The sequence below is a fragment of the Stegodyphus dumicola genome, chromosome 3 (assembly GCF_044657685.1).
Source record: "Stegodyphus dumicola isolate Sdum_Otavi_A_Nest chromosome 3, ASM4465768v1".
NCBI lineage: Eukaryota > Metazoa > Arthropoda > Arachnida > Araneae > Eresidae > Stegodyphus > Stegodyphus dumicola.
Genome location: NC_140770.1, coordinates 110,161,751 through 110,182,045, shown reverse-complemented (window position 1 = coordinate 110,182,045; position 20,295 = coordinate 110,161,751). Strand labels below are relative to the sequence as shown.

The following is a 20,295-nucleotide window of genomic DNA, read 5'->3' as shown; positions in this document are numbered from 1 at the left end:
AGCTGTTGAAATTTTACAGCAACAGTGGTTCTAACACCGGAATCCGAAACCGGAAATCTCTGCATGACACGAAATCAGCAAACTTCGATGTTGTGTGTATATATAATACAATGAATAATATAATCAATTTATATATCTAATAATAATTTAATAGATATAATAAGTTATTGCAATAACGCATATAATAATTTAATTAAATGTATCTAATACACCTTATTTATTTTGCACTTTTAGTCTGAATATTATGATTTATCTTTTCTGTCTTGAAATCCGCACAACCTCTGGTCCGAAGCTTTGCGGATTTCTGGAATTCTACTGTACCTAATCGGGCTGGCGATACAAAACGATCGGCGAGCACAAGGTTGGGCACCACTGGACTAGACCATAAGGCTCTATTACCTTTTTTGAATTATCATGTTCAAAATACTTGCAAAATGTAAAAGATCTTTAAATTTAACTGCAGAAATCAATAACTGAAATCTTATTTTTTTAACTTTTAAAAGAAATAAATGCACAAATATTATATATATATATATTTCTATTAAAAAGCCTATGACTCATTATTGCTCAGAATAAATAAATTTAAAGGAAATAATAATTAGCTGCCATAAGTACTGATCTTTGATGCAAAATATTTAATTTAAAATATACACAATTTATACTTACAACATTTACTATTTCAAGATCTTTTCTATATGTACGCTCAGTCATCAGTAATTCCTTAGCTAAACAATATATTTTATCACTTGGGATTTTCTGTAAAAATAAAGTAACAAAATATAATACAAATATATATATTGGGTCATCTAGAAAGTTCTGTCATTTTTTGATAATAAATACAAATGAAGCAGTATAATAACATAAGAAAATTCATTGAATCAAATTCCGTTTTCAAAAACATCATTATGTTTGTTTGTAAAGAAGTTATTGAGGTGCTGTTTGATATTCTTCAAAGAAATGAACCCAAGACTGTTCAGAGAATTCTGAGGTTACCTGCAATGAGAAAAATCAAAAGGGGCAAGGTCTGGTGAGTATGGAGGGTGATACAAAATATCTCAGCCATATAGAAGAAATCTTTATCTGATATTCATAGAAATGTTGGGCTAAGCATTGCCATGCTGGAGGGACTAAACAATGGGTCAGTTCTGGATGCTTTGCTTTGATTTTTTTTCTTTTAAAATTGACTAACATTTTCTGAATTTATTGTCCAATTCTATGCAATAATTTATAACGTAGAATTACTTCATAGTTCCATCATACACAAATTATTACTTTTTTTAAATGTAGATCCACTCTCAATGTTAGCAAAGGAGGCCTCTTTTGGCTAACTATATGTCTTTTTCTTGTAATATTATTGTATAGTGTCCACTACTAATATCTAGTAAACAGCACTTTCAAAACAGGAGCTTCTTTTCTGCATAGAATCATATGCCAAAACATAAGCAGGCATATTTAAATATTTACTTAGAAAGAACTTAAGCAAGTATATTTAAATATGTCAAAACTTAAGCAAGCGTCTTTAAAGAATAGGGTATCCATACATTTGTAGCAGTTTACACACCTTCTTCAAATGGTTATGTACTTTATTTTTTTTTGTAATATTTAGACTATTTGACAGTTCTGAATTGTACACAACATATATTTTCAGTGACAGTTTCTTTTAATAGGTCCCTGTTTATGAATGATGGTTGTCCAGTGTGAGCACAATCTTTGTTGAATTAAAGTTGAAATTTTCCTACTTCTCAAACCACCTGCAAACTATGTCATCAGAAATAGTACTTTGTTTATACAAAGCACAAATTTTATGTGCAGACTGACTAGCATTTTTTTATTTTTTAAAATAAAAGAGCATAACATGACCAAAATTACCTTTTGAGCTCTCCATTCTTAGAAGTGTCACAACACACACTAGAATTATGAAACATGGGCAGAAAAGATTATATTTAAACATCTACCTTAATGAGGGTCACTCCTTATCAGCAGTAACAAAATAATTAGAAGAAAACAAGCTTCAATTTGAAAAACCACATAACTTTTTGGATGACCTAATACATTTTTATATATAAACACATATAATCCATGAAAGAAACCAAATATATATAAAAAAAGATTTTTATTGTGCGCAAATAGTATGGCATGAAGACAAAACGATTAAATTTGTAAGCAGGCTGGGGATTTACAGGGGTGCGAAATTAGTAGAAACAGCTGTCACCCCTGGCAGTTAAAATGGCCCTTATCCGGTCAAGCACGGAGTCGAACTGGGCTTGGATGACAGAATGGGCAATTCAATCCATGCTGCTTCAAGTCTATGCCACACTTCATCAACTGTTTTAGCTGGGGAGGGATGGCGGACCAGTTTCTTAGCAACCCATATCCAGATTTTCCAATGGGTAACAGATCTGGAGGCCTTGCAGGCCAGGGCGGCAATCGAATACTGTGTTTCGAAGAAGGTCAGAACAAGACGTGCAACATGTGGTTCTTGCATTATGTTGTTGGAAAATGGCATTTGGCAGGCCTCAAAGAAAGGGCACAACCACTGTGCTTAAGATGTCAGAAATGTATCGATTGTGTTCAAATTACTGTTGATCCAAACTAGAGATGTGTGTATCGTGTACCTAATAGCTACCCGAACCATCACACCAGGTGCATAGCCCTTATGCCAATATCGAATTCAAGCAGGTAACATGCAGTCTCCTCAGAGCAACCAGACCTGTACACGGCCATCAGAATATTGCATGTAGAACCAGCAATTGTCTGAAAAGACGACATTGTGCCACTCCTGTATCCAGCTTTGTCATTTGGCACAGCAGAGTCGCCACCTCTCTCTATCCTGCATTGTCAGGGGAAGCAGAAGCAATGGTCGCCGTGCTGATAATCCATGCTACTGCAAACATCGATGCATACGAGTGGATACTAGGCATGCTGCAAACATGCCCATTTCCTGACTAATGGTTTGTGATGGGGTTGTATGTTTTTAAGGGGCTAATCTTCCCAAAATGTCTGTCCTCTCGGGCACTAGTCATGGAGGGCATTGAGATCCTGCATGCGGTTCAGTATGACCCTCAGGAACCCATTGATTCCATATTCACATGACAGTGGTTGGATGCTGACCAGTGAGATGGGTGATATCACGGAACAATAATTCACATTCTCAATAGGCAACGATCTTGCCTTTATTGAATATACTTGCTGGTAAGCATTTCTTCCTATTATTCGAGGCATAGCCCAATATTCTGAACAAACTCCAACCTTACAAAGCACTTTCCGAATAAGAAATCCACTACACAGCTTTTCTTTTATGTAGTGCTTCAAATGTAGTTCCTTTCTCCTGTGTTGTCAAAATGCATGGGAATACTAATCATTTGCATATCCCAACCTCTTCTTCCTTTCGACTGATTTTTACATTCATCAGATCATTCCTTCCTAGTGTTGCAATTTTAATGGTTAGATAAATAATAAAATAAAAATATAAAAAGTAGATTACAAGCACAATTTGCATATTCAAACAAAAAAAGTGCATAAATTTGATCTGAAACTCAGGAGTAATATTGATAAAAATTCTACATTAAGTTAAATGCATGCTGGTTTAGAATGACAGAGACATGACAAGGGACAAAAAAAAAAAAAAAAAAAAAAAAAATATTAGTATTTCAGTGCATGCTATATGACAGAAAGTGGAAAGCTGAAAATAATATTATACGAAAATCATTAAACCATGATGCTTCAAAATTGCAAAAAGTCTTTGGGTCATTTATACAATGAATTGAAAAGCTTGGATGACACCCAAAATATTTTCTATTGAACTAATAAAATGGGACATATAATTGTGCAAAAATAACAGGAAGGTTCATTTGTTAGTAGACAACTAACCAGATAAATTTTCTGTGAAAAATCTGCAACACATTAAGCTTCCCTTTCTCCCTCAAATGCATCTGCACTTTTACAGTCACTTGATCAGGGTATCGTCAAAAGTTTAATGTTTTCATATGATTTTTAACTTTGCATTTGATTGAAAAGGAGAAAAAATTAAAGCCCTTTTAGAGGCAATTTATCTCTTATATGATACATGGAAACATGTAACAAATATGTTACTACAATCAAAAGTCATTAATCCGGACTCGTCGGGACTTCGGCGATTCCGGATTATAGATCATCAGTTTAAATCTAGTAAAATGGCATGCAGAAATTATAAAATTAAAAATATGAAACCGTAATTTACGAAATAAAGAACAATTATGATCTAAAGGGTATCAAAATTTACAAAAAAAAAAAGCTTAATATTTATTTGTTTACTTTATTAAACATTTCTTTCAATGTAAGTTGTTTAAGTTGCTTCGTTTTTTTATGTGATAATACATTCTCTTTAATTCTATAAACAGACATAATTTTTTGTTCAGTTACAAAGTTCCGCTGTTCAAGTCCTATAATTGCTGTGTCGAGAATACCGACTAATTTGTCAATCGAAATTTTTTCGTTTTCAATAACCTCTGTCACTTTCTTCGCTATCGGAAGCGAATTATAATGACGAGGCATTTGATTTAAATCATATCAAAGACAGAGTACATCGAGATGAAATACTACATTGAGTAAGGAATTATAAGCTAAATAAAATAAAAACATCTGCCCTTAAGATAAGGATAGTGCTGACAGATCAACTTCCATTTCATTGCACGCCGCCGCGGCGTTAAAGACAAACAAAGTTTAGATAAACAAACGTTAAAGTTTAGATAACCAAAGGATATGCCTTTATCCATTTTTTGCAGCAATTCCACTTTTTGTTTAATGGACTCAAAGATACTTTCGCTTTGTATATCCTTTACATATTAGTAAATATATATCGGAAATTCTATTTGACATAATCGAAAGTTCAAGCTTACTTTTATAAAATTGCTCTAACAATCTGCAAAAAATAGTAATCCGGATCCAATTCGAAGATTAAGGAACAACGCAATCTGCAACATTAACTGAAATAGATAATTAGATAATTTTAGCTTAGCTTATCCCGTCCGTTATACATTAAACGCACATTCGTAAACGTATTTTGTGCACGCACACACGCAAATTCGCAGCGGTAAAGGTCTTACGCACGTGCGTAAACGCGACGCATACGCAGAAAGTTTGTAGCTTTGAGGTCCGGATTATGCGTGCCCGAATTAACGACTTTTGACTGTATTCATATTAATTTTTAAGAATGCAATATTAAAAGTTCTACTTCTTTTAATTAAAATGCCATTTCTAACCATAGCTACGACAATCTATCATTATCAAAATAGCCGCAAAAAATAAATAAGAGCACCTCCCCCCCTTTTTTTTAACAGTACTTTTTTCTCAGATGACCTTATTACCATAGATAATGAAGAAAAATAGCAGGTTTACTAACAGACAAGTATATTTTATATGATATCCAAGAAATATTCAAGAAACAAATCCAAGATATTCTAGTGAAGATGATAGCAAAAGTTGAACTATATCAGAAATAATCAACTTATCCAAAAATCCACTCATAAATTATGATCAAGCTAAAGAAGCAATTAGATACTTAGACAATTTTATGAAATAAACCCACTGAATGAAAATATACATATGGAATGTTCCACATAGAGATCTATGGCAAATCAAAATTAAATAAACACTTAAAAAAAGCAATTAAAAGGCAGTGACATTTAAGGGTTAAATTCTTTTATGGAAATTTAAGTGATTAAAATTTTGCAGTTTTATGACATACACAAATTTTTATAACAGTTCTTTTTTTAGAGGGGGGAATATTATTATTCATTATGTATTTATTATTATTATATTATTCATATATCATGAGTAACACTTAATGCATGAAACTTATAGAATTTTTGCCTTCTGGTATAAACCAAGATTATCAGTATATCCTAAACATATCGATTAGATAACAGTTTTGATAATATTCACATTGTTGTGAATATACAGAGTGAAAACATAAAATACACAGTAGAAGTATATATTCCAAAAATTTAAAGCAATTTAATAATACTATTTGAAATATAGTGTACTTTCAATTATCTGGGTGTGGATTATATGTTCTAAAAATCACTCAGTCATTCTTTAGGTTTAATATCAATGATTATCTTGCACAATTTATTCTACATGCATATAATTGAAGGTATTGTTTTGTTTGATCACTGGGACTTTTTGTTTGTTTTGTTGTTTTTGCTTTTTGTTTTTGTTTCATATACAAAGTACCAAAAGCTGGGTTGAAAGTAAAATAAACAATACTGGTTCAATCATGGAGAAAGAAATATACAATATAGAAATAGGAGATTTTTCCTAATACACAAATTGGAGATTTATCTAACTGTGAAGAAGGCAATAACTGAAGTTGTATGCTAAAAATCTGAACATGTAAAATTCTTCAAAAATGTTGATCATGAAATATTGACTGAAAATGTTGATCGACCCAGGCTTACACTACTTGAGCAATGTTTTAAATACCACAAGAACAGAAGAGGCATAGAGTGATACTGAAAATACGAGTGAAGAAGATACCGACAATTACAATAGTCCAAAGACAGCAATGACTTAGGTCAAAATTCTATTGGAGTTCGCCAACAAAAAGGAATCAAATACAATGATAAAATAGTTCTTCATAAAACACAGAATGAAATTCAACAAATATTTAAACTTCATCAAACACAAAATACGATTACTGATATTTTTAAGAAATAAATACAAGCAATATGAACGTACAATGATAGTTTAGATTATCCATGACCTGCTTCCTCAGCATTAGTCCACATAATTGAGAATACACTGTACTGTATTTTCTTTTATTACATCTAATTAATGTAATATGTGTTACATTATTTAAAGAATAAATATCTCAATAAACATATTATAACAAACTTACTTTACTACCCAACCTGACACCGAAAGGACTACTAACATAGAATGTTGAAGACCCAAATGTCTGTGGCGATTCATTTTGCAAACTGCAGTTTTCTCCAAATGAATTTCGTTCAGAATGTTGTTCATTTGCTGCTGAATTCTGTTCTGTTATTTCCTGACTATCTTCCAAGATACTCTTAAAGACATCAGAATTCTGTCGATTTCTATCAGGACTTTGTTCTGTAAATGCTTGCACTTTAACAGATGTTGAAAACTGCGTGCCATTCAGTACATGATTTTCCTCCAAACATTGCCTATTTTCTGAAGAAAACTTGTAATCTGTTAGTTTGGTAACATGTTCCTTGTTTTGTAGGTTGTTTTGAAAGTTATTAATGAATGAATTTTCTAAATTATTATTGTTATTTTCCAAAAATGATATAGCCTCACAGTTGTCTGAATATACTCCTTTCTCAGAGCTTTCTACATACAAAAAGAAGAGGATTATATGCTATGAGTAACATATTGAAATGACATACATACAGATATACAAAGTAAAGAATAAAAAAATGTCACTATTCTTAAGACAATTCTAGTAGTATACTAATTAGGCTTTTATATACAATTTATAAATAATAAGCATTCAAATAAAAAAGTTAATTTTATTAATTTTCATGCACAATATACTCCATGCAATTAAATATTATTACTTCAATAGCTAAAAACTCACCAAAATTCCGTAAAAGTTGCATAAAAAGAAAGAGCAAATTTAATCATACTATTTGATTAAACCCAGAGAAACTTTTAATACGAGCTACAACGTTAATGTCAAATCATATCAAGTAAACAGAAATTAAGGTTGATAATGCAGTTATGGAGAGTAGGAATGTTAGTTATTACATAAAATTTCTCTCTAGGCAGTAAGAAATCTGATGTACACCATATTTATGCAGAAACAATACATTTCAAATTATTATTCTAGAAAATGTCATTTTTTTATAATTACAAATTTCCTCATAAATGATAACTCATTATTCTTTCATTACAACACTCTGGAAAAACGTTCTTATTGTATTAGTTTAGACAAGATAAAATAGTAGGATTTGCACAATTTGAAATCATTTTAAAATTTTCTAATAAGATAAAGATCTAGTTTATAAATAGATAATATGGAAAATAAAAAATGGCAAGACTGGATTCATGGGAAACTCTGTATGAATATGGGTAAAAATGTAATAAAGTGCCATATAATTCTAAAGTAGAATAATTTGTTCTTGAATAAAGCAGACAAGCTGTTTCACTCTCAAATGGAATGCAACCTTCTCTTGGAAATAATGCTGGAAGTTGAATTTTGACAGTTATTAAACATAAATTTATTTGGATAAAATGTTAAGATTTTCCAGCCTCAATAGAGGGCACTTGCCTATAATGGCATTGGCCAGTTCTAAGGCCAGAAGTAGTGGTCATTTTTTGTGGAGGCACCTAACAGACGGTCACCATTACCTTCTATGATGGGACAGACAATTTTTACATCCATGCCTTCTCCGAGATTCGAACTCGGACCCTTTGGTATCGCAGTCATTAGCCTAACCACAGTACCATCTCGGCGGCATATAATGTTAGATTTTATTATTTCATTTAGGGATAGCATACAAGGGCTAGTTTAAGCTTCATCCTGAATATCTTGAGACGTATAGGATTTAAGTAAATTGGTAATATTCCCTGTCACGTGATCCTTTCCTATTAAAATGTCTCAAATTTCCTTTTTCATGCATTTAAGCTTCCAGAAGAAGTAATAAATAAGATACAAATCAAGACAATTGAAAGAACACTTCATGTAGCTTATTCAGAACCAGTGTTTCCTTATTTACTATAATTAACTAAAACCAAATTTTCTGTACATATTTAAAGTCATAACTAAAACCTTTACTGAAATACACTGTTATAATCATTTCAACAAAAAAGCTTAAAATTTTACACTACACATTTGTAAAAAAGAAACTTAAACGAATTTCAGCTAAATAATAATGAATAACGGAGATAAAATAATTTATTTTTAAATATTCAACTTCTCCTAACTGCCAAAGATTTAATTAGGAAAAAAAAAAAAAAAAAAAAAAAAAAAAAAAACAATAAATTTGTTTTAATTTGAGTATTTAAGATAAGAAGCATTTAAAGGTGAATGATTTCTAAGCTTCATAACAAATTTTTTAATAGGCAAAACAGAAAACTGTTTCAGAGAAGGTAACAAATTGCCTCACTTGTCTGTACAACAAAGCAGACAGGAAGAAAAGTTAATTCAGTATTGATTTATAGTTTGCTAATATGTGCAAAAGCATACATACAGTAATACCCTGGAATTACATGACAGGTAGGACTGATGAGAAGTGCATAAACTGGGATCGTAATGTTGCATTTGTAATTTTTTTGTGTAATGTAATTTTTTTAGGGGGCTAAATCTTGGGTGTCAGCTCCTTCAGTAACAGTTTTCTTTTGCATCTCTATAAGCATTTTGCAATATGAGTTCAATGACTCACTGATGATTTATATAGACTCTCAATTTCCAAATCTAATTTTCTGGTACTGTTGACAACTTTTTTTTTTTTATTTTTTATTTTTTTTATTGTACAAATGATTTAATTAGTTTATGGCACTGGTTTCATCTCCTTTTTCAAAAAGCATGGGGTAAAAAATTCCAAACACCTTTCAAGGATTCACGAGAAATTTCATTTAAATATTCTTCAGTGACATTCTGCAGCATCTAAAATACTAAGCTGCATAAGGAACAGGAGGAAGGGAAAATAAGGAATCAAATAACTTTGAGGTTGAGCAAACTGGTATTTGAGAAACTGCTTACAAATATATAAACACTTTAATAGTGAAATATGCTTTCATAAATAATTCAGACAATGAATATTTAAAAAACTCCAAACCTCTTATTCAAACTCTAAAATTCACAAGCATAATTATTAAAAAGAAAAATATTCTTTCAGCCAGTTTTTATGCAAAATTCAATTTATGAAATTTGAGTATTTGGTCAAATATCTATCTAAGCAGCTGGGTTTATCATTTTTCTTTTTTTGGTAACATGTATTAAAAATAAATATTCAGAAGAAATGCTTTCACAGATAGAAGAAAAAGACAAAAGCGAAAGAGAAAAGAAAATCAGTCAGATTATGAGTTTAATAGTAGTATATTTCAAATGTATAACTTTATATACAGTTGCATTAATAGATTATAAACTTCTAACTATCAACAATACATAAAGTCTATTATGTAACAAACTACTAGATCTAAACAAACAAGTTTTCCAATGGCAGTATAGAGTAATCATTAGATAGTTCATTCAAGATTAGCAAGTTTTTTAAATTTCATAACTGAAATTTTCAATCTTTCAGTCACATCACATAAGGCATTTCATTTCATGATTGACAGATAATAAAAAAACTCTATTCAATGAAGTTTTTAAAAAGCTTTTGGAAAAAAAAATATTTAACTTGAGTATTGAAATGGATTTATATATTTGCTTCAAGTAGCAACATAATTTATAATTCTAAAATTTTCAAACACATGCGAAATACTGCAAAACAATGACTACTTAAAGTCACTTAGCTTCTTAAAATATAATCAAAGCTTCTCTGGATTATTAGTATGATTCCTAATTTTTAGTGCATTACAATGGTTTGCAATAGTAGAGAAATGAATGAACAAGCTTTTTTTCATGCAACTGATATTCCCAATTACAGTATTATTAATTAAGTATGGGCATAAAATATAGCAGAAGCATAGAAATACTTTGTAACAAATTTAACAGCAGTCTTTTCTTTGTAAAAAAGTAGCTATCATAAACTAAAATAAAATGAAATTTCATAACATACTGCAATAAAGTTGGTCAAAGGAGAATTGCATGGAAAAATTTCTGATTGTTTTAATAAAATTAATTACTGTTACCAGTATAACAAATTATTACTAGCTTTCTTCATAAATACAGTAGACGATGGAATCAAAATTAACCCTCTGAGTGGCATGACTGGCTTTATCCGGTCATGAGATTTTTTGTCACTTGACACATATTAGCTTATAACTTAAGATATTTTGCTTTCTTACTTTCTTTAATAATGTAAATGTAATCTTAATAAATATAAATTTATGAAAATAGAGGCTAAAATAAGTAATTATACAAATTTAGCTAATAAATTCTGCATAAATGCAGGGCTTCATGACAGGTCCAAAAACCTGTGCCGCTCAGAGGGTTAAATAAAGGATATAAAAATTAACTCATTAGGAATATCCAAAATTGTTCAATGATGTCCAAAATCATCTTTACATGCACAGAATACTGATTTCTCAAAAACTGCTGAATAAAATCAAGAGAATTTATTTCAGGTGATACCTAACATTATATTGCATAAATAAATAATGAAAAACTGAGGAGGAATGCACATGACACAAAAATACATAATAAAACAAAATTGAAATATTATAGACAATATTTAAAAAAGAAAAAGAAAGAAAGAATATCTCAGTAACAAATATAGACTTCTCATATTAAGAGGGACAATGATTTCCATAAACAAAAATATGACCTTTTTCATTAAGCTGGTTAATCAGAATTTTGGAAGGTTGATTTCCAAAACCTAGCATGGTTTTCAAAGCATTGAAATAATTGGGGGGGGGAGAATTTCACCATGCAATAGCTCTTTTATTGGCCTTACTCTAGATTTGGCTGGCAAGTTCCTTTATTTAGTGCCTTCAGTTCCAAAAAAATCATTAACCAGGCTTGCTAGGTGTGAAAGTGCATTAGCCAGAAAAAAAGATCCATATGTACATTTAAAAAGCCTTATGCAGAATTGGAAATCTTCATCTCCACACCATTGGTTAAACATAAATCATCTGCTGAATAGGTGCATGGCAGTACATACATTGATCAGCATTATTCTCCCTATTATTATATCTGCATTACTATAATAATCACACTCCTTAATGTAAATGGACATATTTCCTATTACTGCTCCTGATACTACAGATGTTAAACTGAATCACACCTTATTACTTAAAAGAACACAGGTGTATTATCATAAATTTCACTCCTGATACTCTTTGTGGTGATTTAGGCAGGTCTTCTATAGTTGTGAAATTAGTGGAACAGCAACCATTTGCTTCCTAGCACAAAAGCTTTTCACATTAAGCCTTGATGCAAATAGTGATTATAGTTTGTTATGATACAAAGCTCCATCAAGGGTTGCAAGTTATTAACTGTTGTCAAGGAGAAAAGTTTTTGTTGTAATAAGTAGTCACAAACAGACTGCAGATGATCATACTACTCCACTGATGAGAAGCATTTGCTTTTCTTTTAGTACTTTTCCTTTCCCCTGGTAAGAATTTCATTCCGGAGGGCCCAGTTTGTCACTTTTAGCCTGGCCAAATAGCTCTCCATTTCAAGGAACCTTTTAAACAAGATTTCAATGAATCAAAAACTGTTTTGATTATTTAAAAATACTGAAATGGAGAAATTCACAGGCAATGCAATTTCTGCAAAGTCCTTGCCCTACATCTGGATGTGCATGCAATTATCTGCATTTTTGGAACAGATTTAATAATAATTAGATTTGCTTTTTGTTGTTTCTATTGAAATAATAAATTAGAAATATCATTATTTTCATGCATGTAAATATAATTTTGGATACCAATGTATGAATATATGTACCGGGAGGTACAAGAAAAAACAGCCTGCGTGCATGTACAGACTAATGCTATCTCGTCTTGTTTGCTTCGTTGTTGCAATTTCTGTCGCCAGTCCCATGTCAGTACAAAAGCAGAGAGAAAAAATTCAGCGATATAAATTCTTTTCAACAAAGAATCACAATAACTTGTAGAATATTGTCTGCCTGCAGTAAGCAGACAGACTGGATTTTCATGCACCACCTTATATATATATCAATATACACACAAATATTCACAGAGATTAAAACCGAAAAACACAAAAAACATAAATCTGAGGCATTTCACTACTTAATAATCTTAAGATTAACTAGCAACGAAATAACACAGCAAATGTCTTGTAAGGCTTATGTAAGTCATGAATCTATACAGCATACAAAATATTCTATACACAATAACTCTTTCAGTATAGCTCAGGCATTTATAATATACATTTAATTTCCAATTGATCCACAGTTAAAGCATTAATACTATTTCATTATTTTGATATTATTTCTTTATATATTTTTGATATATACATAAACACATACACATACATATTATATACATATGATCTCTTACATATATATAGAGAGAGATAGATAGATATTTTCTTATTGTGTCAGATGCTTTTTATGATTCAACTGCTGTCTATCTTATAAAATTACTTTAAATACCAATTTGCAGAAATATTTCTTAATACATAGATGGCATTTATTAAAACAAAAGAAAAATAGCATTGAAAGTTAAGCTAATGAAAGAAAGTATTAAGAGAGAAGAAGAGGATTCAATTCTACCTGCTTTATCATATGATTAAAAAAAAATTGGGTTAAAAAATCATATACTTTTACAGTATCATAAGTATTGGAAAAGAAATCCATGAATAGGCAAACTTAGTTCAGAATAAAAGTATTCAATTGTAAAATAAAAGTATGGATTATATTACTATGGTAAAGCATACCACAGAACTACAGAATAAGACAATCTAATGACTGCAGCTACAGAAAACAACCATAATTTTGATAAAAAAAATATCTCCTAGGATGCTATGTAATGGTTTCAATGGCCACTTTCCCAACCAACAATCTAAAGAAACTTTTTAGACTAAAGATTTTATGTGTCCACTAACACAAATATATCATTGAGTAGAATCTTTAAAAACTTCTTTGAAAATCACTTGTTATTAACGTTTCATACAGAAAAATACACAAAAAAATTCAGGAAGACTAGTTTAATTCCAAACAAAAAAAAAAAAAAAAAAAAAAAAAAAAAAGAGAGAGAGAGAGATTTGATGGAAAACACTGTACTGACTTCCAAAGGTTCAGCATGTGCAAATCTTTGATTAATACCAAACTTGAAGGGCAAACATGTTTATGCATAGAAGAAAACATGCATTATATATGAAGGTGAAAACAGTATTTAATTTCCATAAATTATATGAGGATATCATACTTGGGTCATTAACAAAATGATTTTTAAAGCTAAAAACAAACAAAACATACATTAATAAGGTATGTCATCACCTTCATACAAACTTTATAGTGATTCCCCATACCTTCAACGAAGTGATCAATCATTGCAGATGCTAAAACTGAAATTTCTCTATTAGGGCAGTTTTCAAATGTCTGAGACTGGTTGAAGGAGGTAAACATGCAGAGACAGCATGCCAAGAGCATCCTAAAGATTTTCAATGGGATTTAGGTGGAGAATATGGCAGCCACTCTATACAAGAAATGCTCTCAGTCTCCAGTTACTTCTTAACAATCCTGGCTCGATAGGCATAATCAGCCCTGAAGAGGAAATCTAGACCAACTGCTGCAGCATTAAGTCTCACAATGGGATTTAGAACTTCGTTTTGATTACTGTGCAGCCATCACAGAATCAGTTTTAAAGATGTGAAGCTGATTGCCACAACTGACTGAAATTCCAGCCAACACCATAATGTTTCCACCTCTGAATGCATAATGTTTGATGATGCTATGGACCTAATGCCATGTACCACGTCTCCAGACTTTTACACACTTATCATCTAATATCAAGACAAATATGAACTTGCCCATGAACAGGATGTGGTACTTGTGGAACAGGTCACTTAGTATTCAGGCACACAGTCCTTTCACTTGAAGTCTTCAGCACATAATACTAGCATATTTTCTTACCAAGTGATACTGCAAGCATGGATATAACAGTTGTAGAGATTGTTTGTTAACTTCGTTTGACTACTACAACAAAACAACGATCTTCAGAAGGGGTGCAACTCTTAATCGACAGGACACAGGTCTCCGAACAACTTTTTGATCTGTTTCGAACTGCTTTCACATCCTATAAAATACTGAGGATGAATGCCAAAGAAAAGTCCAATATCTTTGACTGACTGTCTGCTTCAATGTGCCCAACAGTAGAGCAGTACTCACTATCTGTCATTCATCTTCTTTCAACCACAGAGACAAAAATATCATAAACAATTATTTTATAAAAATTATAAACATTTTGTATCAGTATTTAAATGAACCTCCTCAGACCCTTCAGAATGCTGCCATATTCAACAATTGCATAATTAGCATAAATTTGTAAGTCAGTCATGACTGGCTGTAACATACAATATCTGCATATTGCATTATTTTTCAAGCACTCAAATTCAACTATGCTTTCAAAAACTGCTAATTTGCATTATATGCTTAACTTCTGGAAGCTACTTTAATACACCAGATATCTTAATCTTTTCTGATTAAACACAACACCAAATTAATTTGATACACAGTCTGAAAGAAAAATATACCCAATACATAGGGAGAAGGAGTTTGGTATATAAAAATTTCTATCAAATTTTACACCAAATTTGCTGAAATTGGGAGGGTGAATAACCCCACTCAGAATGTGGAGTTCTTGTAAATAGTTTCACCTGAAAGCAACTAATATGGAGAGACAGATGCCGGTGAAAATTTAAAGAACTCACTGTGTAGTAAAGATGATATGTAACTGCAATTTGCATCCTTTTAAACAGAATTTTATTTAATGATACGAGTCAAGAAACAGTTTAAGCAACAAGCTTAAAAAAAACAGTCCCTACATAATTTCAACTTTAAATACAATTTTTTAATGCCATTCCTTATCACATGATCTAGAACTCCGCTCTTCCCAATTTGAGAACATCACCATTACACTATAGAAGATGGAAAAAGAGTAGCTGGCTTATCAAATATTCACAGTTCCTAGTGATGTGGGCAGGTAGAAGAGTTCATGAACAGAAAAACTCCATAAACCAATGGATTCACATATTAACAAGGGGGTATACAGCCTGGTGGTAGGTCAATAATGGCATTCAGTATGCTCAATTCCCCAAAATTGGGACCTTTATGTATCTGCGCTATGTGAATATCTTGATACAAAAATTAATAAAAACTTGTAATTACGGAAAATTAATCTTGCATTGGCAATTAGTGAATCTCAACTACCATCACCAAGATGACAGTAAAATATTCCCTGCATGACTTTAATTGCAAATGACCCTTCTGAAGCCATTGCTTATCCCATAACCCACAGCACTGCTCTCCTCTGACTTGAAAACACCACCATTGGCAAGACAAAAAAAAAAAAAAAAAAAAAAAAAGAGAGAGAGAGAAGTGTTATCTAAATACTCACACTTCTTAGTAATCTGGACAGGTAGGAGAGTTCATGGATTAAAAAATAAATAAATAAATAAAACAATAGATGCACATGTTAACAAGGGAGTGTACAGTCTGGTGGTGGCTCAATAGTAGCACACAATATGTTTAATTCATCAAAATTGGACCTTTAATGTATCTCAAAATTTCTCTGTTCTGTGAATATCCTTTCACATGTGTTACATCCATTCATATCATGCTTTCTCATTCTGATGGACCTAGCCTTTTCTAGTGAGACAACACATCAACACACGTCTACAAATGCAAGAATGTGGTTTCAAGAGCACTAAGTTTGGGCTCATGAGATGGATATTTTATTTCCCAAATCTCAAAATATTCAAACACAGCTGAAATGCTATTAAAGTTCTATTCAAAGCAAGAGTATTACAGAACTGTTTCCTTCAGATGGCAAAGTACTCGTATTCTATAGGGTACCTCATATAGCTGATTAGATCCATGCTCACTTTGCTCCATCAGTTCAATCACCCAGCGATCAGCTTATTATAATTAGATAGCTGTAACCATTACTTGGCATTTCAATATAAACACAATTTTTCAGAATTATAAAATATTACTGCATAGTATTAATACCAAAAGTTTTCATGTTTTTTATATCTGCAGGTCATTATGAAATATGTATAATATGTTACTGCGTTTTCTCAATGGATTACTTTGAAATAGCTATGATAACAAGAGAATTAAAAAAAAAAAAAAGTCTTCAAAATTTTATTCTATTGAAAAAAGGTCCCCTTTAGATAGGAGTTATATTATAAATAACTGAAATGAACTATTCAGGATAACTTTCAGTTCAGATAAAGTTCACAGATTAAACAAAAATTCCATAAACCTTTTTAAACTAAACTTGTAATATTCCTATCAATTCAACTACCCAAATATGTAGGAGGAGGGAATTAGATTTCTAAAAGAAACAAATTTTATAATTATTGTTGAACTGTACATGTTTCCAAATTGCTAATTCTCAAATTATATGAATTTTGCAAGCAAAAAAACATAAAAAAATTCATCGAACATTATAAATTGTCTTGCCCCCTCAGAAAAATAGAAAGAATATAATATCTTAAATTCTTATTTAAAATATTTTAAACCTAAAGGGTTGCCATATTTAATAAAACTTTGTAATTACAGAAAAATAATCTTGCATTGGCAACTATTAAATACACAGTGTAAATAATACTTGCAAGAAAATAAATCAATAAATATTAATTTAATCTTAGTGTTTATACTAGCAGTTCATAAAAAAATTAAAAACCCATAAATCAACCTCAGTGGAAACTTGATTATCCATCAGTCACTGAGAAAAACCTGATGGACAGAATGAACCAACAATAAAACAAAGAATAAAATTAAGTATAAAAAAATCATTAATTAAAATAAGTCATACTGTATGATAAAACCAGACTGCTTTAGCAGCATATTTAAAATAAAAAGCTGAAGTGCTAGTTTGAAAAATTAACTATTATGCTGTCAAAAGTGTACAGAAAAAGCTTTTCATTAAAATTTAATTGTGATTCTTCACTAATCAGCAGATATCAGTTTCTTTATGTAACTTCATGTATCAGTACACTTCATGTATCAGTTCCCTCCGTGTTTTTTTTTTTTTTTTTCTGTTGTTTGTTTCCTATTTTTAATTTCTTATCTTTATTATTATTAAATGGTACCTGAAATAACAAAGAATTATCTTATTACACAAGACTGCAGACTGATTTTTTTATATATAGCTTTTAAATACAGCAACAGGTAAAATAAATAGTAGTACTATATTTTATTTTAAACTCACTGAAAACTGAAGCAATCAAAGAAAATAAGATATTTAATAGTTATCATATGGTAAGCAGCTGTTAGGAATTTATTTCTAATATTATATTTAGTGTACATACTGTACGTAACAGTAAAAACATGCTCAAGAGCTTTCATGAAGTTTCAATTTTAAATTTTGATTCTTTTCTGTACTATAAAGGATACTATGCTAAAAATTGATCTGCATTATAAACTGTCTGTATCTAAATGTGGCAGGAGTTTCTATTATCTGCCAGTCATGATGATAATCAGAAGACTAAAGGACAATCCTGATTCCACTGTGTTTTGTTTTTATACATTCAATAAAACACGGTAGTGCATTTTCAATGTCAAACGATTTTTTACATTGAATGAAAGAATTACCAACAGCAGCAAAAGAAATTATCACATATACAAGACAATTTTTCTATGTGCAAATATAAATATGTTCACATTTCCAATAATGAAAGACAAAGTCATCTTTCACCAAGTTTAACATACTTGATGAAATAACACAGAAAATTCCTTTAAAACTTTATTTCTGTTTAACTGCACATCCATCACAGATATTTATAGTTTGGATTTAATCAAAAGCAGAGATTATAAAATTTTGACTGAATTATAAAAAGATTTAAAATTAAAAAGGATAAATTCTAATTTCTTTTTCTAATTAACGGCTCAATTTCACAATCTGATATGGAATAAATTTTACACATCGCTTGGTATCCTATCCCTCCACCCTTTTTATAAAAACAATGAATGTATGTATTTCACACGTCTCTTCCAAAAAGGTTTCTGTCTACTTATATTTCAGGCAGAAAAAAGTTAAATATCAAACTCGCATGTAAATGTTTAAAGAAATCAAATTTCCCCATTTTCATATATATATATATGAAATTTTCATAAAATTTTTAATAAAAATAAATTAAATATTAATTTATTTTTATTAAAAATTAAATTTTCATAAAAATATTAAGGACAAGTGATACTGAAATTTTGAGAGTCAAGAAGATTAATAAAAAACTTGTCATGAAGCATTTTAAATTAGAATATGCTGACAACAAAACATTTAAAATAAAATAGCAAGAAAAAAAAAAAGAGGAGGAGTATCTTTGCAGCAAACAGTTCTTTTTAATGATGATGAAAACTCCCATGAATACTCAATTTAAATATGATAAGTGTCATAAACAGTCATTAAATTCTTTAAATAAAACACAATGTTCAAATCACAAATAAATAGATATATTTGCAAAAGAAATAGAAATACTATAAAAACGTATAATTGCATACTATCTGAAATGAGCTTGCTCAAAAAGAAATTAAACCTAATATATATTTGAATTAAATAGCAATCAATGACATTTATTGTGCTTCTAGTGCATAACAATGACTTTGAGTTTACACCTCCATATGCTTCAAATCACCATACTAATTAATGAGCCTATTTGTGCCTAATGAGCCTAAATGATATCTGTGCTTCAGATCATGCAGAATGCTCATTAAAGACAAACCCAATATTTAACAATATTCCAAATCAATCATATGAAAATTGTTTGTTGACAACTGATATATTAATGAAATTTTGATAAAACACAGGTATAATCATAAGATTGAGTGAAAAAAAAATATCCATGATGCTCCTCCAACAGGAAAAAACAGAAGAGGAAAAGCTAGAATCAATCAGATATGAAGACAGTATCTTTTAAACCTGGAAAAATACAAGAATTGGAACTTTAATAGTGGCAACACAGCTGAAAAAATGCTACGCAACAAAACCAAAGAATATCGTGTATACCACACGTAAACTACATACCTACCTTGCCTCTCAGCAAAAAGACTCATCCTGCCTAGGTCACGTGCATGCGGAGTGACGCGATGAACGGATCCTTGTATTAGCTCGCGGTCTAAAATAAGTGTTGTCAGGATGTTTTCAAAAGAAGAACTACGATGTTGGATAAAAATTGAATGTGCCAGAGGTCGTACAGCACAACAGTGTCATCAAGGGCTTCAAGAGGCTTGCGAGGAATCTGCATTGCCTTAAAGAACCGTAGCAAGATGGGTGAAAGCATTCAACGAAGGACGCCAAAACGTGGCAGACATGTTGCGGCTAGGTCGTCTAAGTGTCAGCGATGCAGACGTGCAAGCTGTTGCCGCACTAATGGACAGTGATCGCCACCAAACGATTCGTCAGCTGGCTGGACAAACAGGATTAGTGCATACGACTGTGCTGCACATTCTGAAGGAACGCCTATCCATGCGAAAAATTGCTTCACGATGGGTT

At 31.0% G+C, this 20,295-nt stretch overlaps 1 protein-coding gene across 9 annotated transcripts in view; it reads right to left on the bottom strand.

Moving 5' to 3' along the window:
• LOC118194668 (FERM, ARHGEF and pleckstrin domain-containing protein 1-like) overlaps positions 1–20,295 on the bottom strand; it is a 172,533-nt gene that overhangs the window by 79,662 nt on the left and 72,576 nt on the right. For all 9 annotated transcript variants that reach the window (XR_015040244.1, XM_085813171.1, XM_085813172.1 and 6 more), the window contains 2 exons: positions 6,878–7,335; positions 667–756 (listed from right to left, as the gene is read on the bottom strand). Coding sequence is in view for 8 of the 9 variants with exons in the window: in XM_085813171.1 (XP_085669297.1) it covers positions 667–756; positions 6,878–7,335 (548 nt within the window). In the remaining variant the exon portion in view is untranslated. The remainder of the gene's footprint in view (positions 1–666; positions 757–6,877; positions 7,336–20,295) is intronic.